The 20,282-nt window shown below is 38.7% G+C and overlaps 2 protein-coding genes across 3 annotated transcripts; one reads left to right on the top strand and one right to left on the bottom strand.

The window, feature by feature from the left end:
- Nucleotides 1-206: 206 nt before the first annotated feature.
- Nucleotides 207-15,272, bottom strand: skic2 (SKI2 subunit of superkiller complex). 2 transcript variants are annotated; one of them, XM_079484802.1, is made up of 29 exons: nucleotides 15,206-15,272; nucleotides 14,834-14,955; nucleotides 14,612-14,733; nucleotides 14,395-14,512; nucleotides 13,323-13,437; nucleotides 13,174-13,248; nucleotides 13,026-13,079; nucleotides 12,782-12,939; nucleotides 12,523-12,693; nucleotides 12,191-12,336; nucleotides 11,555-11,701; nucleotides 11,393-11,477; nucleotides 11,186-11,292; nucleotides 10,295-10,441; nucleotides 10,101-10,197; nucleotides 9,767-9,979; nucleotides 9,526-9,636; nucleotides 9,329-9,440; nucleotides 8,663-8,781; nucleotides 6,781-6,912; nucleotides 6,505-6,642; nucleotides 5,694-5,798; nucleotides 5,404-5,536; nucleotides 3,958-4,084; nucleotides 3,654-3,864; nucleotides 3,278-3,388; nucleotides 2,943-3,161; nucleotides 1,586-1,726; nucleotides 207-1,245 (listed from the first exon to the last, which is right to left on the bottom strand). In XM_079484802.1, exons 1-29 carry the CDS (start codon nucleotides 15,216-15,218, stop codon nucleotides 1,045-1,047), a joined length of 3,750 nt encoding a protein of 1,249 aa, XP_079340928.1. In that variant the 5' UTR covers nucleotides 15,219-15,272; the 3' UTR covers nucleotides 207-1,044. The 2 variants fall into 2 exon arrangements, with proteins under 2 accessions (XP_079340928.1, XP_079340929.1); XM_079484803.1 differs by lacking the exons at nucleotides 207-1,245; nucleotides 1,586-1,726 and adding an exon at nucleotides 2,621-2,746.
- On the top strand, nucleotides 15,262-19,734 carry nelfe (negative elongation factor complex member E). Its single transcript, XM_079484804.1, has 12 exons — nucleotides 15,262-15,519; nucleotides 15,898-15,993; nucleotides 16,147-16,233; nucleotides 16,398-16,467; nucleotides 16,562-16,707; nucleotides 16,824-16,898; nucleotides 17,016-17,053; nucleotides 17,159-17,376; nucleotides 17,725-17,869; nucleotides 18,476-18,530; nucleotides 19,225-19,327; nucleotides 19,426-19,734. Exons 3-12 carry the CDS (start codon nucleotides 16,159-16,161, stop codon nucleotides 19,500-19,502), a joined length of 1,002 nt encoding a protein of 333 aa, XP_079340930.1. The 5' UTR covers nucleotides 15,262-15,519; nucleotides 15,898-15,993; nucleotides 16,147-16,158; the 3' UTR covers nucleotides 19,503-19,734.
- Nucleotides 19,735-20,282: the final 548 nt, after the last annotated feature.

Here is a 20,282-nt window from a genome sequence, read left to right as displayed (position 1 = left end):
TAACCATATAGAATAGATTCTGCTTATAGCATAGTGTCTCTCTTTATTGCTACTATAATAATGGAATTAGCAAATGTAATGTAATGAAATTGATTTAATGTAGGATATTGTAAAAGCTCTTAGGTTATAGTCTTTGAAGCAGATATGAATTCACTGTGGTTTCACAGTAGTAATAACTGTAGTATGAAATATTTGCAAAAACTCTAGGATTGTGATTCTGGTCTGTTTTACATATTTATTTCTGCCAGTTATTTTATTGTTTAGTGCGGAAGCAAATCTGCAAACATTTCAACAAAGAATTGCTGAAAATTGACATTGGCCGTGATACAAAACACCTTCAATCATTTTACAGAAATAACAAATAATAAGTCGTAAAAGAAACAGAAGTCCCAAAAATGAAAATGGTGTCTTGATTTTCTCACTTTTCCCAATCTGTATGCTATACATTTGTAAGAAAAACAAAACCAAAGTAGGAGAGTTTGCTTTACAAATTTCTTGGTACCGTCGAACACAAAAGAAGATATTTTGAAGAAGAATGAAGGGCAGCAGTTCTGGGGCACTTTTGACTACAACTGTCAATTTCCTACAATGGTGAAATGCATAATGTGCTTTAAATCACCTTGAAATCAAAAACATATTTGCAATTGTAAAGAATATTGTTATTATCTGTGTCGGACATTTTTTATTTCATTTATGTGCCCTTGTAATCTTTTATCAAATCAAGACAATTCATACCAAAAAATCATCACAACTTCGCCAAACCATAGACCTATTCACATGGATGAAACCAGCGTCCGAGAGCGCTTCATACACAGCTTATTTTATTGCTGTATATAAATAACTTCAGTTCATCATTGATGACAAACTTCCATGTCATACTGAGTTCACAACTTTGGCCAGGAGTGATATGTGAATCCATTTACACATGCATACACATCTCATGTAAACATGCACTCAGTAGTTCAAGTATAGTTTTGTAGGTACATATACCCTACACCCATCTCATAATAATCCCCACACAAAAGGCCACAATGTTTCCTTCTCTCAGTGTGTGTAGAGCGATGCAGTGAACACAATGTCTCTGCGTATGGCTAGCGAAGCTTTTTCCATCTTGCTGCCGAGGACGGAGTCGCCGACGATGCGAGCGGCCTGCCTCACTTCCTTCAGGACCTCATCCAGCCTCTGAATACAGCGAACGATCGTCCCCTCCTGCACGTCTGTCAACTCGGCGATCTCTGCAAACGGCTACACAAACACACCGGCATTAAAAACTGTTAAAAGGTGTGTTCAAAATATAAATACTGTGTATCTGCGACACACACACACGAAGAGTTTGAGCCCATTTTGGGACCATTTATCTAATTGAAGTCTTGAACAAAGCCACACAATTTGAAGTATTAAGAAAAGTTAATTGTTTTAAAAATTTGTGATCGGGTTTAATACTTAAATTCAACGAATAAGCAGTCTCAAATGATTCAGTGTGCATTATATAGTCTGATCTCTGCACATATTTCGATTGCATTTAAAAATGAGACCACCCCTGTAATGCAGGGCGACTCTTAATTTTTTTAGGTTCCGTGCTCACCATGCCTCTTGCCCAGCAGTACACAACTTCAGTCAGGCCAAACTTGAACTGGGACACGAAGTCTTCAGCGGTCTGAGCTATCCCACAATCCCTCTGGAGCTCACCGATACGCTGTGCCACGGAAAGCACTTGATTGATGCCCTGGCAATGCAAGAGAGGGAAGAAATAGATTCAGGAAAGAAAGATGAAATTCAGGTGTCATTTTTGCCATCCATGGCAATTCATATTTTTGGCTTTCTTTATTATTTAAACGCTGTCCATCTTTCTACGCAGAAAGACTCAAATCAATAATTTAGAGGGGGATGTATCCCAAATTTGGCTGATTTGACACAGAATGACCCAGCACACACACACACACACACACACACACAAGTGACAGTCATGTTCGCTCTCTTAGACAGCAGTGGTAGACGGATGCTGTGCTGTACTAAGTGCTTACAAAACTAGAGCAAGGCAAACAATGTAGCCACATCACCTGTACACCCTCACCTTTCAGCGTTTGTAGGGTAAAAGTGTTTTCACATCCGTACATAAGACACTGTGGACTACCAAAAGTCTTGGGTGCTTCTCAACCTGTGTCATGACTTATTTACAGTCGCTTTAAAGCACTTCCTTGCTTCTGGGCATTTCAACACACACAGACATGGCGTGTTTCACTCAACACTCCGCTAAAGGCATAAAGCGAGCGGCCGTGCCGCATGCACTATCCTGATATACACTTCACTTGGGTGTTGAAATCAGAGAACCGTTCAAATTCACATCCGTCCATAACCATGGGGACGAGAATATTTGATGCTATTCTGTTGGCAGCGAGGGCTAATAAAATGCATTTCAGATGTGCATGTTTTAGATTAGTAATACAAAGAATTCCACACCATAAATCCTTTAGCTTGAAAATAACATTAGCTTGAATTATTTAAAGGTGCTGTGCGTGGAGGATCTATTGACAGAAATGTAATATAATATACATAAATGTGTCTTCAGAGGTGTATAAAGAATATAATGAATGTATAATGAAACATTATGTTTTTAGATTACCTTTCTACAGTAGCCCAAAAAGGTCAAACTAGTCCACAGAGCGCGTTTCATAAATACGTTATCTCCTTCGGCAAAGAAGCGAAGACGTGACAGCATCTTAGTACTGTGTCAGCCACCGTAGTGCTTTGAAAGGGAAGGGTGGAGAGAGCCGTTGGATGCAATTCGCAACCTCACAACCAGATGTCGCAAAATCTCTTACATTGGACCTTTAATGCTATACGACATTGATATATTATATTGAGTTTTGAGGCACTGCATTAGTTTGAAGGCTTATGATGTGTGTTCCGGCTCAAATAAAACTCGCGCTGCAATGTATTACCTCCTGTAAAGTGTTGGTGATGTGCGGCTCTATCTGGGTGTTTTGTGTAAAGATGAGGCAGGACAGCAGGGCGGCGCTCTCCTCGGGGGCAAGAGGACTCAAGGTGTTCTCGAACAGCAGTTCAGTGAGTAACAGTTCATGACTGCTTATCTGACATGCCACACGTCCCTTCAGCTGAACCGCCCCGGCGCTGTCCACATACTTCAGAGCCTCCAACACCTGTTATTATAATCCACAATGACAATATTTAACATTATTCAACATAATACATCAGAGGAACTGAGAATGCAGTGTAAAAATGATGTTTACTTAAAAATATTTGTTATATATCGGACCTTGATTCTCTGATGGTACTCATGAAGCAGAGTCAATGACTGATCAGACACCAGGAACATGAGCATGTCTAGCTCTTCTTGAACACTCATCCTCTCCTGCACATGTGCAAACTGAGCGGGACACAGAGGGAGAGAATTAAATAATAACAGTTTATCGCACCGCCCCGTCATCACAAGAGGTCCGAAGCTAATGACACACATCCTTATCCCGCCCCATCACTGTCATAATCTGCAAATGCAGTCTGGGAGCCTGGAAATTGTTACTATGCAAAATGCATACCAAATGTGAACCAGAACATGCATCAGAACTGACATTTGGAATAGAAAAGAAAGCAATTATCAGAATAAAATGGAAATCCGCATAAGGCAGGCGGACCTGTTCAGTAAAGGTGGGCGAGTGGATACAGTGGAAGTTTTTGATGCTGTCCTGTAACACTCGTTGTCTCATCACCCCTTCCACCACATCCACAGCCTTCAGGTGCAGGTCATTCACGGGGTCAAAGGTCGCTATGCCATTGGGATTTGCCTCCGCTAAACGCAGGAGCTCTTGGGTAGCTGTTGAAATGGCCTGACCTGGTGGTTCAAGTCTGGGAATGGAAGGGTGATTTACATACAGTATATACGCAAGTGCAGTCCAATCAATGCAAATGTATACACGTTAAAAACACAAACGCCATTACTTGAAGCGTGGCTGCAGTCTTTTTTTGTAGTTGTCAATGATTCTCTCTGGAATGACCTTGAGGGTTTTAGTTGTGATGGCAGAGATGTCCTGCAACTTCTGTTTCTGCACTGTATGACTGCAGGGGCCTATACACGCACACGTACATTAAAACAATTCAGAATTAATTTGCTAGTGTAGGTATGGGAATTCATATTTTAACAAAATAACACATTTATAATGTATATATAATAAAAGAATATAATAAAATGTTCCTGCAATCTATCCACATTTTTTAGATAAAGCGAGTGCATTGGTGTTCAAAAATATCTCTTTAACGTACGCCGATTTATAATGGTAAGCTTATAGTAATGATTTATTTTGATCTGGTAAAAATATCAGTTTGACACCATGTGACCTCAACCTATTAACAAAGTAACCTGCAATTTTATGTTTTAAACAGAGATGGGGATATTGAGGCAAAAGTAATGATTGGCGTTTTAATGTTTTTTTAAATATTGGCACCAATAAAGACATATTATTATGACTGTTCGTGTTATAACAACGACAAAAATGAGGTTTACAAATGTGAATAATATTATGCATAACAATGTAAACATGGTTTGCGGGACACTTCCTGTGTCTAAATCACTTAAAGATACGGTTGAACACGCAGTTTCTGCCAATCCCATATGAATCTTGAGTACCTATAGAGTAGTATTGCATACTTCGTATCTTCAAAGACTATTTTGTGTGATCACATTTATAAAAGATACAGCTGTACAATTATTTCTGAAAATAGACGACATCCCGGGGGTGCTTGGGGGAGGAACGAAATCACAGGCACACGATACATCATAGCATTATCACTGCATAACTGTCTTGATTCCTATAAGTTTATGTTGTTTACATTACGCACGTACGCGGCGTATGACTTACTTTGACTTACCACGTGCGGTTCATGTCCGATCAGAAAATCCAGTGTTATATCCACCGTTTATACAACATCAATCACTGACATTCAGTTAACAAACAAACACACCTTAACTTCTCTCACTATTGCGCACCGGCTGCAGGGCCACAGCGCAGCCAATCTTGATGCAGTGCAGCCAACCTACGTTCAATGTATGTAATGTTTTTCATGTTCGGAAAAAACTTCCGAAAACCTATACGAACGCTGGGGGAGTTTATCCAGCAAAGAAATACTTTGACAAGTTGACCATGTTAAGCATGAGAAGCAAGCACGTTAAACATTGTGAAGAAGTCAGAATGCATGAAAAAGCGTTAAATCCCGTCCTTTAAAACGAAATCACATACAAAACTTGGTAAATGTAGTTTTTTGTTGATTACCGAAAGGTTTCTATGATGGTTAGGCTTAAGGGAATAGTTAAGCAGGGTGTGGGGCTATTATATACATTTTGTACATTATTAAAATCATAAACCCCATATGCCAACATGTATGACTGACCCTCTGGAATAAACAGTGTAGAGCTGTAGATGTGAGCTGTAGATTTCTTAGACTGATTATCTGTAGGTTCCTCGTTGCCCTTCTCACAGATAATGAGAGTAGTGAACGTGCGATTGACAGAATCACTGGACACCTGTGGTAGGAAATAAAACAAAGACTGAATACTGGAGATCTGTGTTAATGACTAGACCTTTTACATTGACGCATTCCTTAAGATCAGGTTGCGATACAGGAAAAACATTCTTTAATCTACCGTGAAGTTTGTTCTTCATGCAATATTACACACACACCTGAAGAATGACTCCCAGGGCATTGTGGTGCTGGGTGTTGTTCACTATCACCACTCTCCCAACAGACAAAGCTTTGAGTCCATTCACTGACTCCAGAACAGCTCGCTAACAAACACAGTGAATCATAAAATGAAGTGTGAATTCCTCAAACAAGAACGATTTTATCAACCACCACCAATAGTTGGAACTACTACAACCCAGATGAAGTAAGTGTGGAACTCGCATTAAAATCAGAACATATTTTATTTGTAAAAATAATGTTTTTCTAACAACAACCACTTTACACTTATACTGCATATTCATTGCATTCTAGATTTGGGCCACTGACAGTTATAAATAAAAAGTGTAGAGCAAACAACAGGGTTGAACAAGAAATGCGGGACACGATTATGCCTTTTCTCAGAAATCAAACAGGGATGTGGAACTTGTGTCTGGTATTCCAATAAAAAACAAAAAGTATACATTTTAAATGTGCAGATTTGTTTGTTATACACTGCCCGCCCATCGTCCATGCTTGTCAATACATTATTTAAAATGTACAGTGTTTTTTCCATTCACTGACAAACAGGTAATTTGGACATAAAAGGTTTAAGAAGGACAGCGATGATATGCTTTCTTTTCTTTTATAAAAAGGTTCATTATATCAACATTAGGTCACAGGGCATTCGAAAGACCCAACTGAGTTACTTCTGTTGTGATGTGTACCTCTGTGATGTGTGTGTACCAAATCTGCAGGGTGTGTGTGGTGATGCATATCCCTGTGATCTCAGGGTTCTCTGTGTTGGTTGTGTGTGTGTGTGTGTGTGTGTACCTGCAGGGTTTCTGTGGTGATGCGCAGCTCTGTGATGGTGTGGTAATATAACAGTATATCAGATAACTGTCCCTCCGTGTCCAATGGAGGAAGAGACGAGAGCGTGCGTCTCAGCTCACTTATTCTTTTCTCGTTGGCCTGAACAAAAAAAGGCCAAAATAATCTAACAACAGACACTTTCACAATGTTGCATGTTTCATTCCGTCTATAAGATTGATCAAGAAAATGGTATAACTGGAGCCATTCGATGTTCATCTGGGAAATGAGTCTGTTTACCTGTGTATCTCTATGGTTCTCAGAAAAGCTTCTCCTCATCATGTCTGTGACCCTCAGCGCCTCCACACGGAGCAGGTTCAGGATCATCGTGTAAGTCAATCTGAACTGAGACTGAAGCACTGTCGGTTTCCCCTGACAACCAGGAAAACATCCCACTTTAATGGCATCACCCCATAATAGCCTCGAGGGCCATTAGCATATTACAACACTAACGCCGTGTCCACACACTAGACATGACGTCGCAAGACATTTGAATCTTTCCATGTTATTTATAGTTTGTCCACACCAGCCCCACATGATACGATGTAAGAAACGTTATTTTTTTAATGTTGCGTGTCACTTCACGTCTGGTGCGAGATTCAACGTTATCGACTCAAAATATATAGCATAAGAACAATTACAAAAAAAAGATCAAACATAAAAAGTAATAAACATGGCAAACAAAGAAAGTGATTTATGGATTGACTCTTCGGTGTAGTCAGAATGAGGAAACGGGGTTGACATACAGCGGCACTTGGCAACACACTGTGTCTCATTACAGCATCAGCTTCTGTTGCCATGGAGCTCATAATGATGCAGAGCTGATGAGCACTTAGATTACAGAGCCATCAGAGAGACAGGCCATACTGATCCGGCTCTGGGGTCAAATTCATCAACAGCAGGAATTATAAATGGTTTAAAAGCCAGCTGTAAAATTTAAATACTTGTATTTCAATTCTGGTCATTCTTGTATTCGTATACTCTCTCACATGAGCCTGAAAATCATAAGTCAAATCTACTTGTTCAAAGCTACACTTACTATTGCCCGTAAGTGAGGCTTTCAGAAGGGTCACATCAAAACATTCATATTCCTCATAGATGGGCACAAGAATTTTCTACCCCATTTTCTTTGGAAAAGGATTTTCTTTAGTGTTTGGGTATTATTGCTTCCGTTTTGTGCATTTTAAATCACAGAAAATGTTTCTCAGAAATCCCCCAAAGTATTTTGCGTACTTTTTTGTCGCAAATTCAATTTCCCCGTTTAAAGGGATCCTCCCCCCGAAAATGAAAATTCTGTCATGAATTACACCCCCCTTGATGATACATTTCGTTGCACTGTACTTGTATGTGTGTAATGACAATAAATTGAATCCAATCCAATCCTTGCATAAATGTATTTGTTCTGTTAAACACATCGAAAGATATTTGTAAAAACGTTAGCAACTAACTTTTACACCATTGACCACCACAGTAGAAAAATGACAACGGGTTGCCAAAAGTGCCCCAGAACCGTTTGTTTTCCCAAATTCTTGTTCAACAGAACACAAAATGCCACAATATTTGATCTGTAGTCAATGATGTCCCAGGAATGTCAGTTGCTAACATTTTCCAAATATCTTTCTTTGTGTTCAATCGAATGAAGACATTTTTACAGACTTGGAACAACTTGAGAATGGATACATTTGAGGGACAACATCAAAATATCACTGTACGGTAATACCATCCATGATACAGTAGTTATTACGATATTTAAAATGACAAATGCATCCTCTTTTCTTTATCTTCTACTCATAACTGTTGCTTAGAGGTTTGATTTATAGTGCGAGATGCGTCAAATGACCTTAAAATCCCTTTTATAAAATAAAATAATTGCACCGGTTGGACCTTGCCAAAGGTAACATCTTACATATAATATATATATTCTGGATTTATCTGTATTATTATTTTGTATATATATTGCATAGTGTTATTTGTATGCACCATTGGTCTCAGAGTAATGCTCTATATCTATGTAGCCTACCGTACTGTACACACAGCCCTCTTTGACTTTCTGACTTTGAATCTTTCTGAAAATGTACATCTTGGCCTTTTATACAGACACAAAGAAGGGTGCAGTACTGACCAGCATCATGGTGTGAAGATCAGCCATTTCATGAACTCCAGCCTTACAGAGGATGATAACAGTTCCTGTAGCATCCAAACCTCTCCTGCCGGCCCGGCCCGCCATCTGAATATACTCACCTAGGCGAACACACACGGAGTTTAATTTGATCCTGTAGCTCGACTGGTAAAGCCTTGTGTTACCAGAGCAAAGCACACATACTGATAAATAATGTAAACCTTGTATGCGCTGTAAATTGCTTTGGAAAGAAACATCTGCGTGTAAATGTAGTTTGCACACTTTTTGTCAATATGCAAAAATATTTACATTTGTGTGCCTGACTTAAAGAAGAAGCCGGATACAATATCTATCTTCCTGTATCTCATACAAACACACACACATCAAAGGCTGCCCACTTGTTTCCCATGTGGATGCGGTCCAGTCCCATGTGCGCAAACATCTGCAGTACCCAAGCATATTGAATCTGCTCATTCATTAGTCATCAAACACCTGGCCATCACAACGTCTGCCAACAAGTAGCTAATAGCTACGTTCTATATAACATCTATTGTTATGGTAAGACATGGTTATAATTTGAAATAGGAACGAATGCAAATAGCTTGAAAGCCAGAGTGTTTAGATACAAACATTTATACAGACTGCTTGTTTAATAAAGCAGGGTTTTACCAGGCAGCAGGTTTCTGAAACCCGTGCCGTCGTGTTTTCGGATGCTGTCGAACACAACTGTTCTGGCGGGCATGTTTACGCCCATGGCGAACGTCTCAGTTGCAAACAACACCTTATAGAGAAAGAGAGAGAGGTGAGGGTGAATGAAACCGAGGCTGAGAAAGATGTTTAAATCAGATACAGCTCGTAGCACAAACCTTCACTAAACCTCTCGAGAAGAGCATCTCTATAACCTCCTTCAGGATTGGTAGTATGCCGCTGTGGTGAACGCCAATCCCTCTCTTTAGCAAGTCCCGCATTGACAGGATCTATGAGGATGAAATATCAATAGCTTTCAATTAGAAAAATACATCCCAGCGTTTTTGCTTTCGCTCGAAAAGAATGACAGAATTTTGATTTGAGGAGAAACACCATCTTAAGCAAACAGATGTCCTGTACCTGTGGCAGCTGGCGATCACCTCCTCTCAGTCTGCCCAGACTCTTCTGTACGAAAGAGTGAATCTCGTTCTTCTCTACTGAGCTGGTCAGATCCAGAGAGGTCAGCGAGCGGGCGTTTTCATCACAACGCGTCCGTGAGAATGTGAACGCCACCACTGGAGTCTGCTGCCGCTGAGACAGATAGTTCAGCAGCGTCTGCCACACTGCTCGATCCTGCCAGAACAACACAGGATAAAACATAACAGGACAATCTTCTGCATGTATGAAGCGATGTTGGAAACAGAGCAAGTCTGAAAGGCGGACAGGAGCTCAAAAGCAGAGCAAACACACTGACCTGACTGGCTGTTGTGCTCTGTGACGCGTTCTTGGCGCCAAAAGATTGCGCATGTTTACTGGTGCGTTCCTTTTTGGCCTCCACTGCGGCATAGTAGCTGAAAAAAACGTTTACATTTGATGACAGAAAAACCGTCGACTGTTGCTCTCTTTGGTACGTTTTTGCTGTACTTTTATATGTAAATGCCTTCTAACCCTTTGGTGAGGAAGTTTCCACTGGGATCAAGCAACAGGAAGAGCTCTTTCTGAGTCTTGGTGCTGTTGCCAGTATACAGATAGTGCTCCAGAGGGACAGGCCTCTTAACTGTGCTGATCACGTAGATGTGCCGCTTCTTAATACGACTGGCGACAGAGAAAATAGAGATGTTAAACGTAAGAAAAAACACAGGAAGACGAATAAAACAAAAGTTCGCCTGAAAATGAAAATTCGATCATTTATTTTCACTTTAAAACATATTATTGTAACGTGTTACATTTTATTAAATAAAAAATGTATTTATGTTTATGTATATGTATAGGCCTCAACTTGTTGAAGCTCCCATGCCACATGCATCCACCATAAAGGTAATTCAATTGACTTCTAAATGCCTTCTAAAGCTAAAATAAAGCGGTGAAACGATAGGTGGAGCTTATTTAGCAAATGTAAAACAAGACTCATATCGGAGTCTTAATTAAAATATGGCAACATTAAAAAAGAGGTGTCCTGTGATAACATATCATATGGCAACTAAACAAGAAACACATTTCAATACGTAACTAATAACCATATTAAAAATAAACACTTATATTGACATTCTTTGGGTGCACTTTTGCTAAACAATCTCAAAACATGAATTGTTTTGAATTCACATCAATCATTTTACTTCCAAAAACATTTATTACCACACAAATCAAATTTAGATTAATTAAAAAAAAATGTATGATGGTTGTAGCTGATTTTGCATATCATTTTTATCTTTACTTGCGTTTAGCTGAAGAAAGGAAGCCATATTCATTCATGAGGATAATTGTGGGTGAATTGTGAGAGAATATTCATTTTCATACAGGCATTCAAGGAGAACAGAATAATGGTAATATTTCACACACCCGATCCACTCACTGAACTCCACTGAGTTGGGCACTGTAGCACTCAGCAGGATGATGCTAACATGCTCTGGCAACATGATGAGCACTTCCTCCCACACCACTCCCCTCTGAGGACAGAATATGCACAGTCACATGACTACTAGTACTGAAAACAGAAAAAATAGATTTTGACATCTTCCAATGAAAACATTTGCTAAGAAATATCACCTCTGCGTCATTGATGTAGTGAACCTCATCGAAAATGACCCATTCCAGGTCTCGAATGACCTCTGACCCATTATACAGCATAGACCTAAAAAGAGGTCAATAAAGATTGTCAAAAATATTCAAACACATGACACATTACTGTTATAAGACCTTTTTTATCACCTCAAAATCTCAGTGGTCATAATAAGACATGAGCCCTCTGGGTTCAGCTGGACATCTCCAGTCAAAAGCCCTACGTCACCAAATGTGCTCTTGAAGTCCCGAAACTTCTGATTGGACAGGGCCTTAATGGGAGACGTGTAGATGGTCCTTTTAGGAAAAAAGACATTTAAGAATGATTGTCAAATGTAAATATCAAGCGTAGCATTAGTTCTGGCAGGTCGTGTGAGTCAAGCCGGATCAACTGATCCTCATCTATCTATAGAAATATAACGCTATCACAGTGTTCATTTTTAAATGATTTCAGCTAACGGCAGCATATTGCGTTGCTCAGGAGCAAATTACCCTCCTCCTTCCCCAGGTCCACCTAACATTTACAATCAGGACTCGACTTCTGTTATTCCTTTTCATAAGTCTCAATAAATTCACATAATGTGTTACACTTAAATGGTATTAAGAACTAATGACTTCTTTTGATCTGTTCTGTGTACCCTCAGGGTTTTTTTTGCTGCGTTTTTTTACCAGAACAGAACCTTACCCCCAATCTACACTGTATGATAATTGTCAATCATGTTTGACGGAAGTGAACCTGACAGAACTAATGTAACTGTAGACTATAGAAGTCTCATGTACACATACCTGGTCATATGTTTCTGAGAGAGGGCGATCGCGTACTCGGCCACTACAGTCTTACCCGCCGAGGTGTGAGCCGCAACGAAAACAGAATCATGTGCCTCCAGACGAAGAATAGCCTGCTTCTGAAACACGTCCAGCTCGAAGGGATACTGACACAAGACACAGATAGGAAACAAAAATGATTCTGAATAAAACATCTCACCTGCTCTTTGCATAGGCAGCACCTTTGTGTATTGAACAAACAGTGTTCTTGACGTTCAAGAGAGATTCTGGCTCTAATTTGACTTTTGTATGAAGATTTTTTGGCTGAACTCCAGCTGGTTCATTGTTGATACCTTGAATGCTGGATCAGGGATGCGTTTGTAAAAGTCATTACAGGGTGAAGAGACGTCCACAGGAATGGCCCATTTTTTATTTTCATCCTTCTCTTCTGCTTTTGTTTTCTTATTCTGTTCAGTTCCACCAACTGTGTTTGCATAAGGTTGAGCAATAGACATGTCCAACACCTGTGGAATACAAGTTTAAAATATAAAAACGTACCATTTGAACGAAAGTCATCTTTTTAATAATCACTTTAGAAAAACAATAACATACCTTAGTTTCCAGGTCCTCCAGGCTGTTGGTTCTTGTAAGTTTAGGGGCTTCTTCTTTTTGTGGGACTTCGTCTTTCTCCTCCGGTAGGGTGTCGATGACATCATCGAAACTTGATAGAAGTGATAGAAGATTCACCTCGCTCTTCTTGGGTTTGGTTTCTAAACGCATTGAAAGAGCAAAGTGCATCTATATAAGACAGTGATGTCAGAAATCAGGAAATTGGAAAGCAGGTATGAGATCAGACCTTTATTACAGAAGTCCATACCGGCCTTCATTCCAGGAGCGACAGTCAACAGATCTAGAATCCAAAACAGAGCCGTCACATTTATTTCCCACACATACAGATGTTCGTTGGACTCTCTAGAGTCTAGACACAGCATGGGTTTACCAACCATTTTCAAAGTCAATATCCTCTTCCTTATCTGATTTCTGTTTGATGTGCTCTAATGTCAGTTCTTCCATTCCAGCTGTAACCAGAACAGTAGGTTTAAACATTTCTGAACAGAAATAAAATCATTTATGAAAATATGAATAACAGTACCTGGCAGAAACGGGTAGTTTGTGTTACTCCCTCTTAGGCTCTCTGACGGAGGTCCCGGCTGTCTTTGTAATGACAGTGAATTCTTCGTAGACAACCCTGTGTTATCTAAGGGTACCTGACCGAATGGAAAAACTCATTCACACTCAATGGGAAGTCATCCTTCAACCAAACCCCTTTAAGAGGGTCTCCACACTCAGTATGAATGAATGAATTAGGCATTTATATAGCCATATTTGCAACACCTCCGGGGGGCTATTTCAGTTACAACACCAAGTCCTACCTACTCGAATGGGGGTTCTAATCTCAGTGCCAGCAGGTCATGACTGAAGGGCCCTTGAGCAAGGTACCTTACCCCTGATTGCTCTGCAGTAATGTGTCACTGTAAAAATACTACTTGTAAGTCGCTTTGGATAAAAGCGTCTGCCAAATGAGTAAATGTTATGTATATTATATTGCATTTCTGTCAAAAGATCCCTCATGAATTACACATCTGACTTTTAAGCTTAAATTCAGCATTTTTACAAGTTCCAACTGCTGCGCATACACAAAAGTTGGCCAGTGCTTGACAGAGACCCACCCCCATAAAAATAGTATTTTTAAGACTGATGATTGGCTGTTTATACTGAAAGGCGGGACTTTCTTCAGTACAGTGACCATAATGAGAGTAGCACTTTCGCTCATTCATATTAATACCACAGCACTATCTTGTGGTAATCTATAGTCTTCATGCTATTATGTATTATATATATATATATATATATGTGTGTGTATAAAATCAGTTTGTGTTGAGAAAAACGTTTATAATGTAATGTATTCGTCATAAATTCTTGCATCTTTTTAAATGTTGACGCACACAATGAATATGAACAGAACAATCTGTTACAATCTTTAAACTTTTGTCCTACATTGTTTTGAGAACAATTTCAAAGTTCCAATAATGAAAATGTATGTTTTTTATATAATTATCTGTCTCTCGTCTGTTTCTACAACCTTAATGTATGTAAAGCCGCTAAAGCAACAATGCGAAATTGTGAAAAGTGCCAATTGAAGATAAACTGAATGTTCTTGTTACCTCAGTGAAACCCAGCAGCATTCCAGTAGTGGGGTCTCTGACCACAGACAGTTCAGTGTGAAGTGGAGTCAGAGGAGCAAGCAGAAGAGAATCCACATCTATGTTTCTTTTGCATACCCTAAAAAAACAAAACACCGGCAGACGTTTGACCACGACCAACATATTAGAGTAAAGACACCATAATGACAAACGTTGCGTCTCCTAAACATTCTCATACTTGGAGAACTTTTGAAAGGCTTCGTCTATATCATGTATCGGGAGCCAACCGGGATCACTGAGAAAACGCTTCTCCACCTCTGATTTTAAATCCAGACACACAGGGGGCAACCCATGGGGGAGCTGATTGGATGAAACATTGCAGTACATAAACGTTATAGATACAGATATATAAATACAGGTTGGTTTATGAGTATGAAACATGTGCTATTAAACGATATACCGTGTTCAGTGGAGGTATTGTCATGTTCTTAGGCAGTGGATGTGTGATGAGCTCGAAATTTCCAGAGCAGCCCACCTCCAGCAGATGCAGGGGCAAGTCATCAGGACCCAAGGGGGGCAACACTAACGTTACACACGGGAGGAACAGATCATCAAATATGATGTTACGATAAAACACAGGTGGTCGGAATGTATCGCATTTTATCTTATTGTGAAGTTTGACCATGAAGTTAGTTGCTAGGCTGGCATATGTGTTAAGCGATTACAAACATAAAGCAGCAAATCTGGAAACCGTGATGATACGCAGATAAACAATAAAAATCACATTAATTCACGCCACAGTATGAAATATGAATATATTGATTTCTCTTACCTGTTTTCTGCATGTCAGCCTCTACAGTAAACTTTCAGTCCTACAGGAAGCGACGCGTAACTACAGCGACGGAAGTTTTTATTATTTATTTTTATTCGGGTTTTGCATATTGTTTTTGCTCGTTTGTGCTTGGCCTTAGAAAACGAACGTCATATTGTGTAGTATTAAAATTGTAACAAAAAAAAGATCGCCAAATATATTTCTTAATTCTTTTTTTAGCCTTTTACTTTTACTAGGAAAACCGAACATTTTAGAACAAAATGGCTTTTATTTAAATCAGTTTACTCCTAAAGCAAAGAATCAACAAAGGAGAGGTAAAAATACACACGATAAAATAAACAATGACATTATGAACACAAAACATTAATTCACATTTTTATACATGTATCACTTCTTTTTTTCAACGTTATCATTTCTTTTTTTGAACATTTTGTTATAACAAAACAATGTTACAACAGAAACGTAACATAAAGAAACACTTAGATTAATGAAAATAGTGGAAATGAAACATTACCATGGCTCGAAACAGACAATACAAAAGAATAAAGAATAATAATAAAACAAAACAAAAACAGAAGAGGGAGTTACACAAATAATACATTTTTTTTACAAATTACTATTTTACAAGTCCTTTGTGCTTTCATATCGGAAGAAAACATAATTGTTTTTAAATACAGTTTTATCTCTTGCAGAAATACTATAACAACAAATGACGTCATATTCGTGCGACACGTGAGGCGTTGCTGCAGCAGACGTTCATGCTTTCCTTTTAATCTTCTTAATATAAGGTAATGTCATATAAAAACTGCTTCTACGTACGCTGCACATAATAACAAGAGTCGGTTAAAACCCAAATCATATCATACTTTCATTCTTTATACGCACTGAATTCTTTGATTCGACTCTATGAAAACAGACATCTGAAATAACTTTTTCCATAGAGATCCAGCGAAATGGCGATATTTCCCAGCTCACTTACAGAAGAAGAGGAAGCACTGCAGAAGAAATATGCCAAGTTAAAGAAAAAGGTAAAATCTAGATATGAATGAAAGCTTTAACTATTACAATATTTCGTTTACCATACTACATGCCATATTGTGTACTATTTGTGGTTTCTAAAGTTCCTAGATTTTCGATCATTAAAAAGTAACATGTAAACAGTACACACGGGTCTCTTTTCTCTGTTATGTAGAAAAAGGCTCTGTTAGCTCTAAAGAAACAGAGCTCCACCAGTCAGACAAGTCAGGCAGGACTGAAACGCAGTATGTCCATCTTAAGATCACTCAGGTTTTCTACAGAAATAAGTTACAGGTACAGAAACCTTGACTTGAAACCGTTTGTCTCTGTGATGATAAGCTTTGTCAGATCAGCCTGTGGTGGACACGGCAACAGCGACAGAACAGGCGAAAATGTTGATCAAGTCTGGAGCGATCAGCGCTATCAAATCAGAGAACAAGAACTCAGGCTTCAAGCGCTCCAGAACACTCGAGGGTAAACTGAAGGTAAAACACTTTGACGCTGCTGTCAATAACAACAAAAACAATTTTGATGATTTCAATTCTCAATGTTACTCTTCAACGTTTATGAATGGCTATTTATGAAGCACTTTGTTTTTCAGGATCCAGAGAAAGGTCCTGCACTAGCATTCCTTCCTTTCCAGAGGAGTGTCTCTGCAGATGAAGAGCCCCTTGATGTAATGTTGCTTTTTAATGTAATAAATCTTTGTGAACAAGTCAGTCATGTTCCTTTTGAGAGTAACAGATAGATCTTTTTACACGAATTTACACATATCATGTTTCTTGCATTACAGTCTGGTAAACGAGCCAATAGGAAATCCCTGTATGAGAGGTGAGACTGTCAAACTACGCACAATAATAATACTGTTAATCTAAAAATCCTTTTCGAAACAGCAGTTTTTTGAGGCCTTTTGGATATTTCTCTGCCCGTTCACAGTTTTGTTCGTGACGAGGAGGCAGGAATGTCGTCGAGTCGAGATGCCGAGCGTGAACAAGATAGAGAGATGGACTGGGAGAGAGAACGAGATAGAGAGAGAGAGCGGGACAGAGAGAGAGAGCACGAGAGGGGCCGTGAGAGAGAACGAGATCGCGACCGTGAACGAGACAGGAGCCGGGAAAGTGAGAGAGACAGAGAGAGAGACGGGCCCTACAGACGTAAGTGCGAAAACATCCTTTTCAGAAATACGCACAGATTCAAATAAAAAACATATTCTTCAAACATATCAATAATCGAGTCATGATCAGAGAAATTATATGTGTCACATATTTGGGTGAATATTATAAATAAGTGTTTTTATAAATGATATAATAAATGTTATTATTTATACATTTAATTAAAAAAACCTTTATATAATATTTTACAGTATAATCTATATAATAAAATTATACTATTTACAAAACAAAAAATTCTAACTTACAAAATTTCTGTTTATTTAAAAATATAAAACATTAAAATATTGTCACTTTTTTAAAATAACCATAAATAATTTCTCTGCTGTCCAGGGTCAGATTCATTTCCAGAGCGCAGAGGTGTGCGGAAGGGAAACACGGTGTATGTGTATGGTGTGGGTTTAGTTGAGGACAGCTTACGCTCAGCATTCGCGCACCATGGCAACATTATCGACCTTACAATGGACTCTGTACGCAAGTATGGCTGATTTCTCATCTTCCTGGAGCTTTGGAACGTTACCATACTATAAAATGTTATAAGACAACTGCTTGACAGATTTGTTTTTTCTTCGTACATTCAAATAAGCACAGGTTACATTCCAGTGCTACATTATTTGGGTTTCACTGATTTATGAATATGAGCAGATATGTTGTATTCTATTTTGTAGAAATATTTATCATCAATCTTGCTTTGAAATGAGGTCTGTCAAATGATCATTAGCATCCAGAATAAAAGTGTGTGTTTACGTAATATATGTCATCGCAGCATATTCATTTTTGATATTTATAAACACATACACATGCATACATATTTCATATATGGTGGAATATAAATAAAAACTTGCATAGTTCTTAAATATGCATATATATATATATATATATGTACTGTATGTGTTTATGAATACAAAATGAATATGCACAGCACACAGACATATATAATGTAAGCACACACTTTAATTCTGGATTCGATTAACTGTTTGACAGCTCTATTTGAAACACGTACCGATATGTGAGTGGGGTAGTATGCATTTCTTTGAGAAATCAAGTATTGAGGAATTGTTTGTTTTCTGCCCATGTGTCTCAGTTGTGCCTTTGTTACCTTTGAGAAGATTGAGGCTGCTGACCAGGCCGTGGCAGAGGTGGGTTCTTTACACATTTGCAGCATTGTTTTGTTTTTCCTGACCATTTTCCATTTACTCTCTGACCCTAAGAATGAATCAAGAATGAACTTTTTGCCACCATGAAATTAAAAGGGAAAATAAGTATTTTTATAATATATTGCAGTATTTATTATACATGATTTATCGGTGCAGGTCATTATTTGATTATATATTCATATGCCCTCATAATCTTTACCCAGAAACATTTCACCACAGCTCTTCTTTGCATGACAAATATCTTAGTGCAGGGGCGGGACTATATTGACTGTCCAATGGCCATTCACCAACACAACCAAATCAAGCCCCATCCTTAATTTCATCTCATTTAAAACGCTATTTCGCTCCAATGTATGCCAAAATAGGGAAGAAGACACCATCGCAGCTTTCTTCCATACTTTGAAACTTTAAGACTTCTGTTTGAATATGAGCTCTGGTATGTTTTGCAAAGTTCTGGCGTATTTCATAAGGGCATTTATAGGACCCAGTGGCTAAATACTAAAAAGCCTGCTGATAAGTTGATGTCTTCTTGGTTGTGACGTCAATACCATAATGATTAAACATTTTGCAGCTCACTCTCTATAAAATAAAAATCTTCATGATATGTTAAATGCTTTAAAGGATGTAAAGAACCGTGTGTGCTACATCAATGTTTTCCACTCTTTCTCCCTCCCAGCTGAACGGCACAACAGTGGGTGATGTCAACATCAAAGTCAGCATCGCCAGGAAGCAGCCCATGCTTGACGCCGCCACAGGGAAATCTGTCTGGGCTTCTCTTGGTAAATAAGCACATTACATAGGAATAAAAAAGTCCAACAGTCGGAGTTTGACACCCTTAACCCATTTCTATTTTTGTCTCTTTTTCTCGACTTCACAGCCGTGCAGAACAGCGCCAAGGGCTCATACAGGGACAAACGGAGCCAAGTCGTCTACAGTGAAGATTATCTTAAATAACATGTTTATTTACTGTTTGCCAAGCCTGTAAAAGGTGTAGTCTTAGTTTTTTTGTACCTACAGCATACATTTGTTTATGTTTACTTTTCAATATCTGTACTAAAGCGTCAGCTGTCGATTTTGAGTTTAGAGTGCTCTGCAACTGTTTTTTTGTCGAGCAGATGGACTTTTAGCTCAGTGGTTAACGTTGTTGTGATCAATAAATACATCAATAAAGTTTTCCATCAGCCTGTGTGGAGTAACACTCAATAACTATGGCTGAAAAATTAATGTATGCGCAGAGTTTTGCTTTTAGAAATGATAACATTCCTTTAATAAGGTTAATAAACAGCGCAGCAGGCAGATGTAAACACTTGCACTGGAGTGTGAAGTGGTGTCTATATTAATAATGGCTCATTTACTGTATAGCTCTTCTATGTGCTCCCCGGCAACCATCCAGAACATTAGATGCTATTGATTCAATGAGATCTGGTTCAGAAACGGCGATCTGCTTTTGCCAGAAGGCAAACAGTATATAGAAACAATGAGGCATGTGCTATTATGTAAACCCTCGGCGTAATGATAACAATAACATTACATCATATTCAAGATGATTCACCATGTCTAAGGTTTATGATTGTTAGACTATGTTGGTTTGTCTGTTATTCATTTAAATTGACAAACATTAAGAAGGAACAATGAAGTACCTACTCATCATCTCTCGTGGCCTCATGGGAATGAAGCGTCCATGCAATGCATACTAAAACATCTTGGTGGAAGCAGTATTGTTCTCACCTGCTT

The sequence above is a fragment of the Barbatula barbatula genome, assembly GCF_947034865.1.
Source record: "Barbatula barbatula genome assembly, chromosome: 21".
NCBI lineage: Eukaryota > Metazoa > Chordata > Actinopteri > Cypriniformes > Nemacheilidae > Barbatula > Barbatula barbatula.
The sequence above is the reverse complement of the archived record's forward strand: the minus strand, read 5'-3'. Positions and strand labels throughout refer to the sequence as shown.

What these genes read in the sequence shown, in the direction of transcription:
- skic2 (XM_079484802.1), bottom strand. An exon ending in GCCTTTCAAAAGTTCTCCAA is followed by an intron (nt 14,513 to 14,611) that starts GTATGAGAATGT and finishes TTGTTTTTTTAG; the next exon opens with GGTATGCAAAAGAAACATAG. An exon ending in TCACCACAGAAACCCTGCAG is followed by an intron (nt 5,799 to 6,504) that starts GTACACACACAC and finishes TGTGTTTGTTAG; the next exon opens with CGAGCTGTTCTGGAGTCAGT.
- nelfe (XM_079484804.1), top strand. Translation starts at nt 16,159, where the DNA reads ATGGCGATATTTCCCAGCTCACTTACAGAAGAAGAGGAAGCACTGCAG. An exon ending in TCAGGCAGGACTGAAACGCA is followed by an intron (nt 16,468 to 16,561) that starts GTATGTCCATCT and finishes TGTGATGATAAG; the next exon opens with CTTTGTCAGATCAGCCTGTG. An exon ending in ACAATGGACTCTGTACGCAA is followed by an intron (nt 17,870 to 18,475) that starts GTATGGCTGATT and finishes CATGTGTCTCAG; the next exon opens with TTGTGCCTTTGTTACCTTTG.